The 19,096-nt window shown below is 43.4% G+C and overlaps 1 protein-coding gene across 4 annotated transcripts in view; it reads left to right on the forward strand.

Annotated features, from left to right (window-relative positions):
• Ptpdc1 (protein tyrosine phosphatase domain containing 1) overlaps positions 1–18,894 on the forward strand; it is a 55,537-nt gene extending 36,643 nt beyond the window's left edge. For 3 of the 4 annotated variants that reach the window (XM_037205756.1, XM_028867664.2, XM_028867665.2), the window contains 8 exons: positions 2,622–2,793; positions 4,817–4,897; positions 5,109–5,227; positions 6,356–6,493; positions 8,102–9,348; positions 12,695–12,880; positions 15,108–15,218; positions 16,912–17,031. In XM_037205756.1, the coding sequence (XP_037061651.1) occupies positions 2,622–2,793; positions 4,817–4,897; positions 5,109–5,227; positions 6,356–6,493; positions 8,102–9,348; positions 12,695–12,880; positions 15,108–15,218; positions 16,912–17,031 (2,174 nt within the window). Of the gene's footprint in view, positions 1–1,152; positions 2,190–2,621; positions 2,794–4,816; positions 4,898–5,108; positions 5,228–6,355; positions 6,494–8,101; positions 9,349–12,694; positions 12,881–15,107; positions 15,219–16,911 lie in introns of those variants that run through there. The other variant, XM_028867663.2, reaches the window with a different exon arrangement.
• Positions 18,895–19,096: the final 202 nt, after the last annotated feature.

A 19,096-nucleotide genomic window follows, 5' to 3' on the forward strand; every position in this document is an offset into this window, starting at 1 on the left:
TGTTCAGTCAGCTCAGTTGTGTGCTGTTTTTGTGCTTGAAGTTAGCTCAGTTCTTAGAATTTTATAGCAGAAGTTGTTTTTGAGGTGATACTTAAACCTTCCTTAGCTTAGTCCAAATAAGTCCCCCACATTAGGTTTCTTTGGAATTTTAGTACAGTTGAGAGCAGAGCCACATTTGAGTTCCCTCTGTAGACATCCTTCAGTGCATCCTTCGGTTTTCTGGAATCACTGGCTGGCACCTCCTCCCTGTTGCCTTAAATATCTGCGCCTGCCACAGAGCTTGCGGGTTTCTCACACACACACCCCCTGTGCATGCATGGGCTCTGTGGGAACCAGTGGTGAGATCTCACGGCCACTTGAGCTGAACTCCCAGCATCACGTTGGTCCCACGGTCCACCCCTTGACATGTCCTCCATCCACAGCCACTGTCTTTATCAGGCCACAGGGAGCTTCCCATACTTTGTCTCTTTCAGACTCCACATGTGCTGCCAGCTGTGCGGTGTTAGGAGTCTTCGCAGACTCTGTCACCAGAGTAGCAAGCACACAGCACTTAGGGCCCCCTGCCTTTAGGTCCCTTCTTGCTCTCTTCGGTATCTTCTGTGCTCTCTTCTCATGTAAACCCGTGTAGAACTGCTCTGTATCATTCTAAGTGTTAAGTGGGCCTGGGCTAGAATCTTTCTCAGGTCATTCTTTCAGGCAGAGTAGCTGCTTTCTGAATTGGGGTGTGTGGGGGGGAACTTTTCCATTTCTGTATGATACTACAGATAAAGTAGCAATTGGAGTGTCAAATTAGACTCCTCTGTCTCCGTCTTATTTCACAAAAGTGCGTGATGCCAGGGATATGAGGGTGGAAATTGAACAGCGTAGATCAGCCTAATCTACAGCAGTAGTTATGTTCCCATCCGCACACCACTGAAATACCATTTGTGCCAAGAGTGCAGGGGAGAAAGCGCGGGCACAGCCTGACATTAGCGAGGGAGGAGGCGGACAATAAGAGCTTTGCAGTTGTTGAGTTTCTGTTTTCTTTATATCCTTTATTCTCAAACTGCCACCTCCCCCTCATCCAGTTCCGTTAAAAATGTGATACTTTAGAGAATTTTATTCAAATGCCTCCGTGGAGACTTAGGAGCTGTTTTTTTTTTTTGTTTTTTTTTTTTTCTTTCTTTCTTTCTTTCTTTCTCCCATAGCAACGGGAGGCAAAGAATTACAGTTTTGAACTTTGGAAAGGCATGGCTGCTCATAGTTACTCTTGCTCACAGCTAAGTTGTTTCCAACAGCATAGAACCAAGAATTGAGTTTTCACTTCTGAAAGTAAAAATATGAAACTGTTTTCTTAGCTCTAAAATGTCTTTATTTGTTCCATTCAAGTGTTTCTTTAGTAGTTCTATCAAGAAACTATAGGAAGGTACTTGGTTCTGAAAAAATTGAATGATCCTTTAATAATGTTGTAGCATCTAGCATATACTGCTAATTACAATAAACTTTTTTCTCTGTCCTGTTCCAAAGAAAAGTATGAGACCAGCTATGAAAGACACAAGACAATTTAAGTTTTTTAGTGTATGTGAAAGGCAGTGTTGTAAAAACAACAACAACAACAAACAAGAAACATTTTAAAACTCATTACAGTATTTTGGAAGTGATTCTTTGAGGACTCAGATCTTTAAGTGTATTTAAAAAACAAAATAATCTCAATGTAAAAACAGTCTACTTTAAATGCATATTATTCTTCCCTGTATTTGAACAATTTGTCCAAAACACAATCTATTCGTGTAGGATTTTTGCCTGTTCACATCTAAGTGGGAATCAGTAGTTTCTTTGTTGGTCACTATGGAAACGAGTCAGCCTATCCTGAAAAGCTCTTAGATCATACAGAAGGATGCCTGTGTCTCAGTGTAGCTCCTCAGTGAGCAAGCCAGAGCTGGCTTCTGCCTGCCTCCAGCTCTTGCCTGCCCCAGCCAGCGCCATGCAGGTGCAGGAGCCCTCCCGGAGGCCTTCGGCTGTGCACTTCCTCAGCGCCTTTCTGCAGGGCCGCCGCCACTCCACTTCTGACCCGGTCCTGAGGCTGCAGCAAGCCCGGCGTGGCTCTGGCTCTGCCACCAAGCTGCTGTCCTCATCTTCTCTCCAGGTGATGGTGGCTGTGTCTTCTGTCAGCCGTCCGGAGGGGAATCCAACTTTTCCCGAGAGAAAAAGTAAAACTCTTTCTTATAATTTGCTACCCTTTGTATCTAAGCTTTAGGAATGGGAAAAGACTGCAGTTGTGTCTGTACTTTTAGAACGTTGACAGTTAATTCTGTTCATGCTTTTTACTTTGCACATGCTTAGACCTAATGGATATGAAAGAGGAGATAAAATGATGGAATAATTTATGGCCTTTTTGTTGTTGTTAAAAGTATAGTTTTGGACAAAATTCATCCTCTTGAAAAAGATGAGCTTTTGCATTTTCTTCTCATTACCAATATAATATGTAGAAATTGTTGCGTGTGAAAGCTTTTGTAATATTAGATGAAGGGACTTACACTGGCTCACGTCTATAATCCTGAGGAAAAATGAAACTGTTTCCCATGCAACATTCTATTGGGAGGATAGAATCTTGAACCTTACTTTCCTTGTATATGTTCTAGAAAATTCGGAACGCCCAACGCCAAAGTACACAAAGGTGGGAGAACGTTTACGGCATGTTATCCCTGGGCACATGGCATGTTCCATGGCGTGTGGTGGGAGAGCCTGTAAGTATGAGAACCCAGCCCGCTGGAGTGAGCAGGAGCAAGCCATCAAGGGTGTTTACTCATCCTGGTAAGTATGGTTCTGGCTCTTGCACAGCTCTGTAGGTGAAGGGAGCAGGAATACTGGGAGCCAGCAGGCGGGCAGTGTGAAGGAGACATGGGCTTTGAATTCAGGGGACCTTGCAACCATCCCTGGGTTTGCCAGTAGGCCGTCTGTGGGATACTACCTACTCAACCTTAGTTTCTCATTTGCAAAATGGAAATAATTAAGCTCGAAGCCTTTACATTAAGTGAAATGATATGCATGAAGTATCTTAAGTTAGTGGGTAATTAGGTAGTTCTTAAATTTCAGAAATTGATGAAAATAGTAAAATTGTTCAGCTATATGTTTGAGAAAATTACATGGTCCATGTGTAGTCCTCAGATCTGTGCAGTTCAGCATTCACATCATTTGTCTGTTACTGTGAAATAGACTCTAGTCTCCTGGCATAACTGGTGCTGGCTGCCAGTCGAGCAGGCAACCGTGAGATGCTGGCATTGCTTCTGTGTTTAAGCACAATTGATTCTACTCTTAAGTCATACTGCCTTTATTATAGTAGTGAGCTAGTCAGGTATGTATTTGTGGTCTCAAAATACTGGTAATCGTATTTGAGCTGGGCATAGTGGTGCCTGCCATTAATCCCAGGACACAGGGAACAGAGGCATGTAGATCTCTGTGAGCTCAAGGCCAGCCTGGTTTACATAGTGAGTTCCAGGACAGCCAGGGCTACACAGTGAGACCCTGTCTCAAAAAACAAAATCCTATTTGGAACACACTTAGAATTTACTGATTAAAAGGGCTTTCCTCGTGAATTATTTTATGCAGGAAGAATCCATTTTAAAACCGGATGTTTCCTGGCCACTTCTTTGACTTGCTGTCTCTCCTCTTGTGCTGCGTTTCCGGTATCCCTACAGTGACACAGTCTGAGGCCCACTGTCGTTAGTGGTCGGTATGAGTCACAGGCAAGCCTAGTGACACTAATGGCACGAGGAAACCAACGCTCCTGAGTCAGAGTCGGTCAGACAAGCAGACGTCCAGTGTGGCATAGCTCACACGGACACTTTGCCTAGTTGTCAGCCAGCCGTGCCAGCCCTCCCCAGCTCTGCTGCTCTTACGTCAGATCCCATCTCAAGTCTCTCGGAGCCCCTGTTCTGCCTACCCTTGCTCCTGAGGGGGATGCTGTCTTTAGATGCTTGCCTGCCAGCTTCATGGCTTTGCTGCTCCTCTGAGACTCCTGTGAGTCACATCTTGCAGTAGACTCCCTTCCATACCTTTTACTGTCTTCCCGATGACAAACTTGGACAGAGTAAAGCTGGAAGTCTAACGAGTGGCAGGCTCTTTATGGCCAACTGTTCATTGACTCACTCTGTTCTGTTCATAGATTCATTCATAAACATTTAATTGTAGGACAAGGCACTTTGCTACTAGGTGCTTTCAAATTATCACCAATTTTCATAAAACACTGAGTTGTTAATGCCATTTTCTTGGTAGTCCAGAGAGATGAGTTCATTTGCCTCATAGATAGAAAGCAGAAAAACAAAACAGCATTTGAAGTCAGGCCCAACTGACTCTAAACCCCCACCTTCTTTCTTTGCTTAATTGCAGCACCTCAGTATTTATAGCCACAGGCTAGGATTTTTGCTATATTTGTATATCCACATCATAGTGAATTCTCACCCCAGTCCTATATATATCTGGCATTATTACCCCATTTCACACCTCGGATAACGGGTGTCCAATGCCAGCCTCCCAGTTGTCCTCTGTTTAGTTGACTGGCCACTTTGTCACAAGGTGAAGGTCCCCTTTATGTCCACTGGAATCTCTTTAGAGTCCTTGCAGATGTTTTGTCAGAATCCATAAATAACTTAGGTCTTGAAATTTTTTCCTGGGGATTCAAGGAGCTACAAGGTTTCTCAGAGTTCTAATTATGATGCAGAATTGAAGGCAGATTTATGAAAGAATATAGAAGTTGTTGAAATGATAAAGTTGCTGGTCCTATCAGGTAGAATGCTCTGAGTTTTGTGTATCTCAGCAGTCCTATATCCATCTTCAGGGTCACTGACAGTATCCTGGCCATGGCTCGTCCATCCTCTGAGCTGCTGGAGAAGTATCAGATCATCGAGCAGTTCCTCGGGTAAGTACTGCAGCATTCGCAGCGGTAGTGAACACATTCAACATGCTTTTCTTTAATTGATTATGGCATCAAGTGAAAAGGACTTCACTTAAAAAAAAACAAAAAACCAAACAGGCAGTGAAGAGCTGATTTTAATAATGTCTTACTAATGCTAAAATCCAGTTTCTCATGACTCCAGGTCCTTATAACTGATTGCTCTTTTTCTGTTAAGTCATGGCATAAAAACAATCATCAACCTGCAGCGCCCTGGTGAGCATGCCAGCTGTGGGAACTCTCTGGAACAAGAAAGTGGTTTCACATATCTTCCTGAAGCATTCATGGAGGCTGGCAGTAAGTTCCTTCCCGCCCTGCATTATCCCACACTGAATTATCAAGGATAATACTTAGAAACTTTTGTCTTCCAGGCTCTTAGGTTAAAGAGGTAATACTTATTTACTTATCAATAGAATCTGCATAGTAATGGGGCTTCTAATTTCACTTAAAATGATGCTGCCTTTCTTTGATGTTGCTATTGTGAGTACAGGGTTTCTTTTTCCTCTAGGAGGGGCTGGGAGGAGACCCTGCAGTAAAAAGGCTTTTTTCAGTTAGAGCCTGTACCATGTCAGACATGACAGCCTCGTTTTCTCTTTATTGCGGTTGTGCAACTCAGCTTAAGCTTAGAGAGTTATCAGCTTGTCTGAGATCCCATAGCTTAGACATTCCAGTGAGGATTGGAAGTTGAATAATTCTTGTCCCTACAAGCATATGTCCTCATGGCCAGCCCAGAGCTCATCACAGGAGCTTTGGAGAAGAGACCACTCAGCGGAGTTATTCCAACCAGGCTGAGCAAGATGAGCATGTGTTCTGGGAACATGTTCTCAAGAGGCTTATGTCTAGCTTTTTTTTTTTTTTTTTTTTTTTTTTTTGGTCACACTTAAGTAGAGAACTCATCTATATCTATTTATCTATTTATCTATATCTACATATCTATATAAAACTATTTAGCCATTTATTAGTCTTTTAGAGAATTTCTATTCTTAAACAAGAAAGCACATTATTTACCTCCACCTTAATTTTTAATTCTATTCTGTTAAAATTCTTTCCATCTGTGCTTCAACAGAAAATGTATTAGGCAATAAAGAATGTGCTTGTAAGAAATGTTAAGTTAAACTTACTAGAAATGTAAAAATGCTGTTATATGGGCATGGTGACACACACTTATCTCAGCACTCAGGAAGCAGAGGCAGGCAGAGTTCTGTGAGTTCAAGACCATCCCAGTTTGCATATCAAGCTTCAGGCGAGCCAGGGCTACACTGTGAGACCCTGTCTCAAGAAATAAAAAAACAAATAAAAAAGCCTACTATTGTGAGCCTGCTTAGTCAGTGAAATCTTGTGCCTTGTAACTCATTTTCTTCAACTGTCCTTGCAGGTTTTTTATGCATATTAATTTTGGTTTTCTTTTTCTCTTTCACTGTCTAGTTTATTTCTACAACTTCGGATGGAAGGATTATGGTGTGGCATCCCTCACTGCCATCTTAGACATGGTAAAGGTGATGACGTTTGCCTTACAGGAGGGGAAGGTGGCTGTCCACTGCCATGCAGGCCTTGGGCGGACAGGTAACCTTAGGAAGTCATATTGTAGTGTGGGCATAGTTAAATATGTAGGAATGAGATTTCCTAAGTCTAAAGAGAAATAATTTTTAGAATCATAACAGAGTTTTGGAATTAAAGAAATAAAAGATATTTGAAGCGTCCTAAAGCTGTATAATAACCATGTACTGATAAGAGTATTTCTGAATAATTTAGAGCTGAAAACTCATTGTGTTTAAACATGTTTCTAAAACTATTTAAATGATCAGCTTATTTAAATGGAGCATCTCGTGTTGATAAATAATATTTTTTTAAATACTGTTTTCCTTTTTTCTTTTCTTTTTTATTTTGTTTTGTTTTTCAGGACAGGGTTTCTTTGTATAGCCTTAGCTATCCTAGAACTAGCTTTGTAGACCAGGCTGGCCTTGAACTCACAGAGATCCGCCTGCCTTTGCCTTCCAAGTGCTGGGATTAAAGGTGTGCACCATAACTGCTCAGCTGGACATTGCATACATTATACCTCTGCAGATACTTCTCCTTATACTAAAGATCTCCTATGTCCCCATGAAAAAGGCTATATTGTATTCGCTGCAAACTGGAGGACATGTAGTTCTTAGAGGTTCTGATTTCATAACTAGATGTTCACAAATTTTGGAATTGTGTGGGTATCTTTGATTTGCCTTTTACATTAAGACTTGTTGACTATTGTATTATAATTAATTGATTATGAATTCTTACCAATAACTAGTGAAAAATAAGTCATCAATCATACTATTGCAGCTGACATCCTTAATAGCATTTGCTTATGTAACAGAGTTACATAGTGGTCTGGAAAAAAAAACACAGATTAGTGTAGGCATAGTTTGGAAGAATTGTCAGGCAGAGAAGTAGACTCTATGAATGTAATAATCCCAAAGCAAAACTTTGCCAGTATGGGGGAGGGCTCAGCAAGAATGTCCTTGATGATGATGGCAGAGATGACGGAGCAGGAAGTGCCGAGGGCAGAGTGGGTGGTGGATTAGATGGAAACGTCAAGAGCAGTTTACCCAGAACACAGAAGCAGGGTTTGGCTTCCTTCCATGCCAGAGGAGGCTAGACCAGGCCTTCAGCTCGCTTCTTCAGCCCTCCTCACTTCAGCACCCCCTAACCTGCCAGCCGTACTGACTCCACCTCAGCCCCACTTCATCTGCCAGCTGTGTGCTAGCTCATCTGGGGTGTAAAGCTGACTCAGTCACCGGAAGTAACTGCCACAAAGACCTATAAAAGTCTTTGCAGTAATAAATGCTTGAGGGGTGGTAGAATGCTTGCCTAGCATACATGAGGTCCTGGGTTTGATATCCAGTACTATATAAAACCAGCCTGTACTGCATACTTGTAATACTAGCACTTGGAAAGTGGAGGCCAGAGGATCAAGAGTTCAAGGTCATCTTTGTCTGTATACAGAGTTCCAGGCCAGCTTAGGTTACATGAGATTCTGTATTAAAAAACAGCAACAGAAAATTGGCAGGTGTCATTATTACTATCCCTCAAATGTGTTTGTGTTTATATGATTTCTTAACAGTATTCAAGTCTTAAATCATCAAAGACTGGTACATGAACGAGCCTTTTCTCATATTAATCTTCTTTACTGTGTAGGTGTTCTAATAGCATGTTATTTAGTTTTCGCAACAAGAATGACTGCTGACCAAGCAATTATATTTGTGCGGGCAAAACGCCCCAATTCCATACAAACCAGAGGGCAGCTGCTCTGTGTACGGGAATTCACTCAGTTCCTGGCTCCACTCCGTAATATTTTTTCTTGCTGCGATCCCAAAGCACATGCTGTTACCTTAGCCCAGTACCTGATTCGCCAGCGGCATCTGCTTCATGGTTATGAGGCACGACTTCTGAAATATGTGCCAAAGATCATCCACCTCGTTTGCAAGCTGCTGCTTGACTTGGCTGAGAACAGGCCAGTAGTAATGAAGAGCACGTTGGAAGGACCTGAACTCTCTGCTGAGATTGAAAAGACTGTGTCTGAGATGGTTACAATGCAGCTGGACCAAGAGTTATTGAGGCAGAACAGTGACGCACCCGACCCGTTTAACCCCACTGCAGTGGTGGCCGAGTTTGAGAATCAGGATGGGATCCTTTCTAATGAGCGTGACTTTGACCCCCTCTGGAAGAGGAGGAATGCTGACAATCTTCAGCCCCTGACACATCTGAAAAGGCAGCTCAGCTACAGTGACTCGGACTTAAAGAGGGCCAAAGCTGTCCTGGAGCAAGGGGAGACACCTTGGACAGTGCCTGCCCAGGACTTGCTGGACCACAGCCTCCAGCATCAGAAGCACACCAGCCATTGTTATATGCCACCAACTCCAGAGCTAGGCCTAAATAAGGAAGCCTTGGTTCACAGCACATTTTCCTTCTGGACTCAACCAAAGTGTGGGGGCTTAGAAGGACTCAAGGATGATGGATCACCACTTTTCTGTAGGAAGGACATCCCAAAGGAAGTACAGCGGAGCAGAACTTTCTCTGTGGGCACTTCTTGTTCACACAATTCTGGGGAACCAATGCCCCCCAACTTTGCAAGTATCCATATGGATCCAGAGCAAGTCACCCACTGTCAGTGTCACGCTCCTGGTGGTTGGGTTCCAGGCTCTGTTCAGGAGGAAGGGAGGACTCCCTGCAGCCCTCTAAACTGTGGCTCCAGTCCTAAGGCACAGTTCCCACAAGGACAGGAAACCCAAGACAGCACATACCTGTCGGAAGCCATGCCATATGCTGGTTTGCAGTCTGAACTGAGTGCCGAAGCTAGGCGAATACTGGCAGCCAAAGCCCTTGCAAATTTAAATGAGTTTGTGGAAAAGGAGGAAGTGAAAAGGAAAGTGGAAATGTGGCAGGTATGTGCATTCCATTTAATATATATATATATATATATATATATATATATATATATATATATGTACTTATATATATTTAAAGAGAGGATAGATATATTACACAACACACACAAGCACACACACACACACACACACGCATGCACGCGTGTGCATAGAAATGGTTTCATTAGGCCAAAAATATGTAACATGTTTTTCCAGACTCTTTGTTACAGGAAGATAGGAACTTGAAGTTTCCCAAGTGTGATGTGAACCTGGTGTAGAAACGACCCAGGGTGTTTGTGTAGCTGCAGCTAGATTTCTGTGTTCAAGAATACACCTTGTGTGATGCTTGCTCCACACATGATGTTCGTGTTGGTAGCGCTCTTCTCGGGGCGGCCACATCCACAGCAGATGGTGTTAGGAACTGGCCTGCGGTGTTTTTCTAACTGAGGGCCTGGAACAGGGAACCACAGTTTGGGAACCACTGGCCTAGTGATAGAAAGAAAACAAATTTACTTCCCAAAGCTTGTTGGTACAAGGGGTGAGTCAGGCCTCCCTTCTTGGCCTGCTCTCTCACAGACTTGATGGCCCCAGTAGGGTCACTTCAGACTTAGAGATGGCAAATGAAAATGACCCGTGTGCATCTGTCATATCTGAGAGGAGGACTCGGAAACCCACTTCTTGGCTCTTAGAATATGAAGTTTTACATTGAACTCCCTTTTTGGTGTTTCCCTCCTAGTAGGACGACAGTCTTTGGCTGTACTTTCCTACCTGGGATGAGCACCTGTCTAGAGAAAAGATGGGCCCCTAGAAACTCAGTTAGCAGAAATGGGGAACTGGCCCAGCCTGGGACTGACTTGGGCTTTTTGACTCAGAGAAATCCTGAATTGGTAGCCATACTCTTCTGTGGATTACTTGAAAGGTTTTATTTTATATTATAATTATGTGTATTTGTGAGGGGCGGGGTATGTATAGTGGCATGTAGGTGCCCTCAGATCAGACGAGAGTGTCTGGTATCCCCAGAGCTGAGATTGCAGGCATTTGTTAAGACAGCTGGTGTGAGTGCTGGGAACTGAACTTAGGTCCTTTGGAAGTACATACTGTTAGCTGAGAGCCATCTCTTCAGGTCATGCTATTAAAGTAGTTGCTTCTCTTCCATATTCCACCATTTATAAAACCAAGAAGCTAAAACTTGTAAAAGCTAGGACATCTTCAGAGGTAGGAAATGATGTTAGGAGCTCTTACCAACTTACAGTGTACAACAGAGGAGAGAACTGAATAAAAGAGTATCTAACCTAATAAAAACTCAAACATTGTTTTCCTTCCAGATAAATTTTCTTTATTCCCCTCTATAAACTGAAAAAAAGTCTCTCATTCACTCAGCCAATATTTCTCATGTATTATTGTATGTTGAGAGCTAACAAGTTAGGGGATCTTTGGTTAAGAATGCCATGGTTCCGCTCCCAGATGAGCCCTGTGTGTCCCTCAGCCAAGTGCCCATATGAGCTGAGAAGAAGCAGGTTTGGGCCAGGTGCTGTCAGCTAGACCTTTAATCAAAGCACTCGAGGCAGGAGTAGTCAAATCTGTGCCAGTCTGGTCTACATAGTTCCAGGACATGCAGGGCTACATAGAGACCCTGCCTCAAACAACAAAAACATGCGCATTTGGTTGGAGACAGGCTGTTTCTACATGTAGCACGTATAAAAGCATTTACTGGAGCCACAAAACTTCTATCTCCTTTACCTTCTTAGATTTATCTCAGGACTTTGAGTAAGTAAAAAAACCAGGTGTACTCTGGGAAAATAGTGTGATGCTGCGTGTCTGCGCTAGGCCGTTGGTGAGCATGCCTTGTACCTTTCGCAGCACCCCAGACACAGTGGACTGTTTATAGACTCTCTGTGACTTTTATGAATCAGTATCATAGGCGAGGACTAAGGACTCCAGAAGTCAAGTGGCTTACTCGAGGCCATGGTTCATGTGGCAGTATGTAGACAGGCTCTCCTCACATGCCTGCCTCACGGGGAAGCTTTGTCAAGCATCACGGTACAGTACTCACTTCACTCAGTTTTTGTTCTGCCCAGTTTAATCTCCTCATAGATCTATGAGATTCAATAAAAAGCTATCCTTTTCTGTACACAATATGTCAGATAGGTAGAAATACAGACAACTCCAAGTGTGGGCTTATTTATGTGATAAAGAGAAACCCATGGCCCAGGCAGTAAGGCAAGCCAGTGGAACACCTCCCTGCCATTTTCTAGCTTTGAGTATGCACAGGTTACTGTTTCCATCTCAGAGTTTATCTGTGAGGAACCTCCCTGTGGGGTGCTGTGAAAGTCTGAACTAAGTCCTGTGTAACTTTTCTAACCACTTTGTGGTACAGGCTACAAGTATTTACTGAGCAACTAAATGGATATTAACAACTACTGTGTTTTTTTTTTTTTATCATTGAGAAGTTTTATTTGATTTACCAAAGCATAAATCTGATCCCTGTCAGAAATTTCTTAACTCATCTTTGTGAGGTGAAGTCTTAAATTCTCGTGTGAGGCTGGTAGTAGTCTGAGTCATTAGAAATGAGCCCTCCAAGCCCGAGTTCTGGTTCCTGGACTCACATAATAGAAGGAGAAAACCAGCTCCACAAAGTCGTCTTCTGATCTCCACACACACATGCTGGTGGCGTGCACATGCATGCACACAGGCACATACACGAATTCACACAAATAAATAAAGTAATGAAAGCTCGTGCTTAAACTGTCTGCAGATAGTTGGGAGTGTTCACAAGGTTTCCCACTTGTTTTCGCCGTCCCAGATCTCAGGGTGCCAGGCTTGGTACTTCATCTATAGGGGTCATCTGTAGGGTTCTAAAAGGCACTTTAGAAAACACACACCACATTTACCAACTCTCATGAAGTTGTCTCTGTCTCTGTCTCTGTCTCTCTCTCTCTCTCTCTCTCTCTGTGTGTTTAAGAGGTTTAGCTGAGACCCCCAAATTAACTTATAAATGGTCCCCTATTTCTAATCTACCATTTTACCTCATTTGCAGTCCAAATTTCTGTTTTGTTTACCAGATGTCTGAGAAAGAAGACTGCCTCTTGAACGCCATCTGTGGCCTCAATCAGAGACAGGGCTGCTTGCTTCGGTGGCCCTTCTCCTGTTAGTTAGCCTGCACTGTGTGTGGCAGGGATGAGACGAAATTTCGAGAAGCTCCTGAGTTAGCTGGGCATCCCTAGCTAGAGGTGCAGGCCCTGAGGATGGTCCAGATTGCACCTCAGAGCCCAGCCTTCACTCTTCAGTCGCTTGTGAATCCTCCAGTTAGGTCTATACACTTGCCTCTCCCCGTGTCCATCTCTCTCTCCCTCTTCCTTTGCAGAAAGAATTAAATTCCCGAGAGGGAGCCTGGGAAAGAATCTGTGGTGAGAGAGACCCTTTCATCTTGTGCAGTTTGATGTGGTCTTGGGTGGAGCAGCTGAAAGAGCCTGTAATCACCAAAGAGGATGTGGACATGTTGGTGGACAGGCAAGCAGATGCTGGTGAAGCCCTATTTTTACTAGAGAAGGTAAAGTAGGTATTGGACCAGCTAATGAGTTTAATTTAGGCCCTCAATGTAAGTTTCACACATGTGCAAAAAAAAAAAAAAAGGAATGAAAATTGTATTTAGGTCTATTTTAGTGGGTTTTCTTTTCTTTTTCCCCTAATTTTGTGTCCATGGTCTCCATGTGTTTGTATATGTGAGTGCAATGCTCAAAGAAGACACAAGAGGGCATTCGATACCCCTGGAGCTGAACTTCCAGGCCCTTGTGAACCACCTAGTGTGGGTTCTGGGAACTGAACTCAGGTCCTCTGCAAGAGCAGCACATGTTCCTAACCAATAAGCCATCTCTCCAGTCCCCCAGTTTAGTAGTTTTTCTAAGATAAGAGAAATTGGGGCTGGAGATGTAGCTTGGTGGTAGAGGACTAGCCTAGTGTGTACAAAGCCCAGGGTTTGATCTGCAGCACTGTAGTTACAGAGAAATTGATGCACAACATAAGCATATAGAAATGGCAGTGGACCGGGCGGTGGTGGCGCACGCCTTTAATCCCAGCACTCGGGAGGCAGAGCCAGGCGGATCTCTGTGAGTTCGAGGCCAGCTTGGGCTACCAAGTGAGTCCCAGGAAAGGCGCAAAGCTACACAGAGAAACCCTGTCTCGAAAAACCAAAAACCAAAAAAAAAAAAAAAAAAAAAAAAAGAAATGGCAGTGAATACTTGTAACCCCAGCCCTCAGGAGGTAGAAGTAGTTTTACAAATTTGAAGCCATCCTTGACTACATACTGGATTCAAGGTTATCTTATATGCAGCAAGATAGTCTCAAAACCAAGCTGGGGAAGTAGCTCTGTGGTAGGTCATTGCATATTGTGTACAAGGGCCTAGGTCTAATGCCCACCCCTAAAAGGAAGATATCCATAGCCTGGGAGACCAAAGTGATTATACTTTAGGAATCATTTCTCCAATGTGAATGCTGGGAGAGTCATTAAATCCTTACAACCTTTCATTTTTAATCTTTCAATATACATCTTAACATAGTAACTATCATTAAATTTTGGATTTCATTTTGGCTTAAAAGTATGGTGTTTTGTCAGGTGTGGTAGTGCACACCTTTAATCCCAGCACTAGGGAGTCACATTTCTCTGAGTTTGAGGACAGTCTACCTAGTGAGATTCTGTCCCAAAAAACCAACTGGTATGATTTTTTTCATGAATGGATGAGCATCTCAGTGACTATGATGCAGATTGGAATATATACTCCTTAGAATTTTTTTTAAAGGGAATGTATGTATCACAGGCACACATATGTGTGCATATATCTATATAGCTCAGTTGATAGAGCATGGGACTCTTAATCTCAGGGTTGTAGGTTCGTGCCCCACATTGGGCACCAATTGTAGACAAATTTCTAAACAGTCTTATTAAATAAGAAACAGAGCCAAATACAGGGGTGTAAGCTGTCAAGATCAGAGCAATAGCCGCCAACTAACCTTAGCTCACCACATCACCATAGCTTCCCAAGAGAGCCTCTTCCTGTCTAGCCTGTGCCTTTTTTGCCTTGCTGTTCTCATTGGCTCTTAACCCAGCCACCTCACTTCCTTGTCACTGCCTGTCTATATAGACCTCCAGGTCTCTATGGTTGGTACTGGGATTAAAGGTGCGTGTCACCACTCTTGGCTGTGTCCTTGAATATACAAAGACTCTGCCTGCCATGTGATCAGACTAAGGGTGTGTGCCACTGTCTGACTTCTGTCTATGGCTGACTATGACCACTGATCTCCAGGCAAACTTTATTTATTAACATACAAATAAAATATCACCACATACATCCTTACATCCAGGTTGCTACTGGAGGCTTCATCTGCCCACTTTCCCAGGTAGTATCTGCAGTGAGCTGGGCACACAGTACTGACTGCTTGGTGCCCAAGTAAGCTGTACACTCCACTACAGCATCAACTGACCAAGCTGGAGTGATTATATCCAGAAATGGTAGGAAAGAAAGTCCATTCTGTGCACTGCAGAAGAAGCATGTGGTTTAGAACCAATCTTCAGGTGTACCTGATCAGACCTGGCGACAGAACAGCCAGCTCTGTCCGACGCATCGGAGCAGTTCCTATACCATATTCATCTGCTCCAGTAGACTCTTGACCGAGTGCTCGAGACTAAGTCAGAGCCAGCAGCTCCCTCTGTAATTATTTGAGTTGATTTTTTGAGGTACTTTCAAATTAATTTCTTTTTATTTCTGGAAAAAACAAAACAGGGGCAGTACCAGACCATCCTCTGTGTGCTGCATTGCATAGTGAGCCTGCAAACACTTCCTGTGGAGGTGGAGGAAGCTTGCCTTTCCCATGCCATTAAAGCTTTCACCAAGGTGAGTCCCTGTGTCCTCCACACCAGTCACACCATCTCTGTAAGTCATGGGTCCAGGGGTCCCCTTCTCTTCTCAGGTAAAACTTTCCGCTGTTTTCCCTTAGTGCCCATGTGTTTTAAGAAGAAGTTGGGGTGTGTCCTAACAGTGGTGTCAGGAAAAAGCTGAATTGTCTGGTTGTTGAAGGGTAGTGTGGGAACAAAGCATTTATTTAGGCAAAGAGAGAAGCAGCTGAGTATTCAGCAAGTGCTTTAAGTCTTGTCCCTCCTAGGAGGCAGGGCTATTTGCTTGTCCAGACAGATCCACCTTGGGTTTCAAAAAGAATCGTTTAAGCAGAGGTAAGCATCCACAGTTGTCAGGTCAGCACCCACAAAAACATGAAGTACATGCTTCCAGGAGAAATGCAGGTGTTTATTTCTGACCCTGAGCCTTGTGAGAGCCACTACCAAGATCCTGACAACCAAATAGAGCAGCATCCCAGATCCCTCATCTGCTGATGAAGGGAGCAGCCTTTCCCTTGTCAGAATTTGTCTAAAAAGGAGCAGTTTGTGGCAGCAAGAAGCTGCACCAAGATCATCATTCTTTTTCAGTAGGACACACCTTACTCTGGGGACAGTGCAGGGCTGCTCTGGTCCCCACCCTGTCGTCCTCACTCCTCAGCAGAGAATGGCAGGCATGACGAAGGCCCCGAGTGTGTACAGTGCCTTCCAGCAGAGAGGGGACCCTCAATCTCACTGAGGTTTTTAATGTGTACAAAACACTTGCAGGTGCCAGATTCCATTTAAACTCCCAAGAAATGTTAAGGCAGTGGGTATTATTGAGTTTATATTTTCACATGAGGAAATTGAAACCCATGGACCAGTGGTTCTCAGTCTGTGGGTCATGATCCCTCTGAGGGTCACATATCAGATATTTACATTATGATTCCTAACAGTGGTGAAATTACAGTTATGAAGTAGCAAATAATATTAATAAATAATATTATTGTTAGGGTAACCACAACGTGAGGAACTATATGAAAGGGTCTCAGCGTTAGGAAGGTTGAGAACCACCACCACAGACATTACATAAAAGATGGATGGCGATCCACAGAGAAGGTGGGAAGCCAGACTGTTGAGGTCTTCCGACTGCAGTCCAGAGTGGCCCTGGGGCTTCTGGACACCACACACCAGCTGCTCTGCTTCCCTTGGAAAGGAGACTTCCCTTGAACATCAGTGACTCTGAGCTTCATGCTCATGGCTGCCTTCCTTGCTGGCCAGCTGTGTGGATTGTAGTCAACTCTTGGCACTAAAGTCTCGAGTTTCACTCTAAGGTTTGATATTGATGTGATTGGTAGCTCTAATGTAGTCTTTCAGTTCAAATGTATGAAACCCATCATGTGTGTTTTGTGACTCTATGTATTTCTATATAAATCTTTGTTGTAGTTTTTTCCAAATTCTTTTTTCCCCCTGAGACAGGGTTTCTCTGAGTAGTTTTGGTACCTGTCCTGGATCTTGCTCTGTAGACCAGGCTGACCTTGAACTCACAGAGATCCACCTGCCTCTGCCTCCTGAGTGCTGGGATTAAAGGCATGTGCCACCCCCCCTCCTCACCCCACCCCCCCACCCCCCGCTCCAAATCCTTCTTTCCTTTACAAACAGAAACTTGCTAAAATTTTTGCTACAGTGTCTTAAATAGGAATTTTCTTTGTCACCAGGTTAATTTTGATTCTGAAAATGGACCAATAGTTTACAACACCCTGAAGAAAATATTTAAGCACACATTGGAAGAAAAGAGAAAAATGGCAAAGGACAGCCCTAGGCCTGGCCTCTCCTGAAGCTTTCCTCTCTGGACAAGGATCTGTCCTGAGGGTCCATCCCACCTAAGGGTGACACTTCTGTTCCCATGTGGCCGTGGCATGCTGGCACTGCCCTTCCTTGCCACACTCCATTGTCAATGCTGTGTCTCTTGTGCTGACAATAATGGTTCCTTTCTTGAGTAGTTATTTATTTTAAAATATCCTTGAGATGTGTCTTGAAAACTTGCCATGAAGTTGGTGCCACTTTATTTATTTATTGAATTAATATAGTTGTGTTGATATTTTATGTTTGTTATATTTGTGCCCTTACTCTTTTTGACGTTTTGGAGGGAAAAAAACCACAACTCTTCCTTCCAAAACAGTTGTTTTCTTAACAGAACTCTTCCTGGAGTTTCTACTAAATAGACAACTTTAATAGCAAAATCTTACTGTGTATCCACCCACAAGACATATATGTATCCCTCTCCTTTAGAAATATGACCTAAGAAAGTCACCAAGTGTCTTAAACTGTTTTATATTTGTTACTAAGAAGGCTATTAATACATTTTAAAGGATTTTTAAAAACTTTGAAGCTTTTTGGTTTTCTTTTTTTACAGATGTGGCAAAGGCTTTCAAAGTATATTAGTTTTCAATGATCCAATGATTCAGTTTACTTTAATAGACTGACTGGAGAGGTTGGGGTTTTGTATTGTAGAAAGTAGCCTTGCTCTTTGTCAGGCTTCCAGACAACCTCTCTCTTGGCTGTCCGAGGAAGGAGAGCTCTCAACCCAGAAGCCTTATTCCACTTCCCCAAGCTGTTTCTGAGCCAGTTCACTTCTTCACAGGGAAATGGGATCAGAAGTGGCCAGTGTGGGCAGTTAGTTGCTAAGCAGCAGAACTGGCCTTTGTCCTCATGGGGATTGTGCAGAAGGGACCCCAGTGCTGAGAGAAGGCTCCTCGCTAGCCCTGCTCTCTGGGGGCACTGTGGCCGTTCTACATAGGCAGCTCAGAGCTGGAGGAAGTCAGGCCAGCCCCTGTCTACCCCAGGAGCCCGGGCACTGCTGTCCGTGCCCCACCCTCCACAAACCCACTTGCCTCGGCCTCTGAAACTAGCTGCTGTTTTCCTTTGGGGACGGTAATTTTTAAATTGAATTTGACCCCAGGTTGCATTCACCTTAACTAGCTTCAAATGAGAACAGTTGACTGCTCAAACTTGTTCCTTTAGATTAAACTATTAATCCTCAATTGAAGCCTTACTTTATTTACATTAAATTAATATATAGAAGCAGCAGAACCCATGCCATAAAGAGGAGTGTCTTGATAGAGGTGACAACCAGACCAATTCAAACTAAAGAAGGAACTCTTAGCTTCTTGGAATTTTAGGAAAGAAGCAAGACTGAATTAGAACAACAGAAATTTCTCTAATTCATGCATTTCTGAATTATATCAAAAACTATTTTAATCATTAGTCTCACCAACTCTGATGGCAAAGGCTAAGTACACTTTTCTTCACCCTGAATGTTCTTCTTAGGAAATGAAATATAATAGTTGTTAATGAACTGGCTTACCCAGTGTGGAAATGTCTTTTTAAGTGCCTAGCCTAGCAGCAGGAAATGGTTGCATTCTATCTCCTGTGTACGTTCTGAAATCTGACGTTCAAAGAGAACGTTTGTCTTCATCTCTGTCAGCCTCGATGGGCAGTGATGCCATGAAACTTCGCCACCCTCATGCTCAGAGCCAGCTGCACCCGTGCAGCTGGAGCACTGGGTTAAGTTCTAGAACAGTCATGCGACCACGCCTCTGCATGTCAGAAAATCCAAATACACCAGCCTGAGAAGACACAGTCAGGCTCTGTACAGGTATTGTGTTTATTTGAATAAAGGTCAAAAGAACAACCACTGACCTGGACGTGTGCTTCTTCACCATAAGTTCCTGGGCATTGTGTACACGCCGGAGATATTGGTAAGCCATGGCTCTTAACTGATTTAGTAGCTGAGTTAGCTAGCCATGCTCACCTTCAGTTGGAGTGACCAGGTTGGAGAGTGGGTTCTAAGAGAAATGGTTAAAAAAAATCCACTCAGACAAGATTCTAGCCTTCCTCTAT

Source organism: Peromyscus leucopus, chromosome 5 (genome assembly GCF_004664715.2).
Source record: "Peromyscus leucopus breed LL Stock chromosome 5, UCI_PerLeu_2.1, whole genome shotgun sequence".
In the NCBI taxonomy this organism is placed as follows: Eukaryota; Metazoa; Chordata; class Mammalia; order Rodentia; family Cricetidae; genus Peromyscus; species Peromyscus leucopus.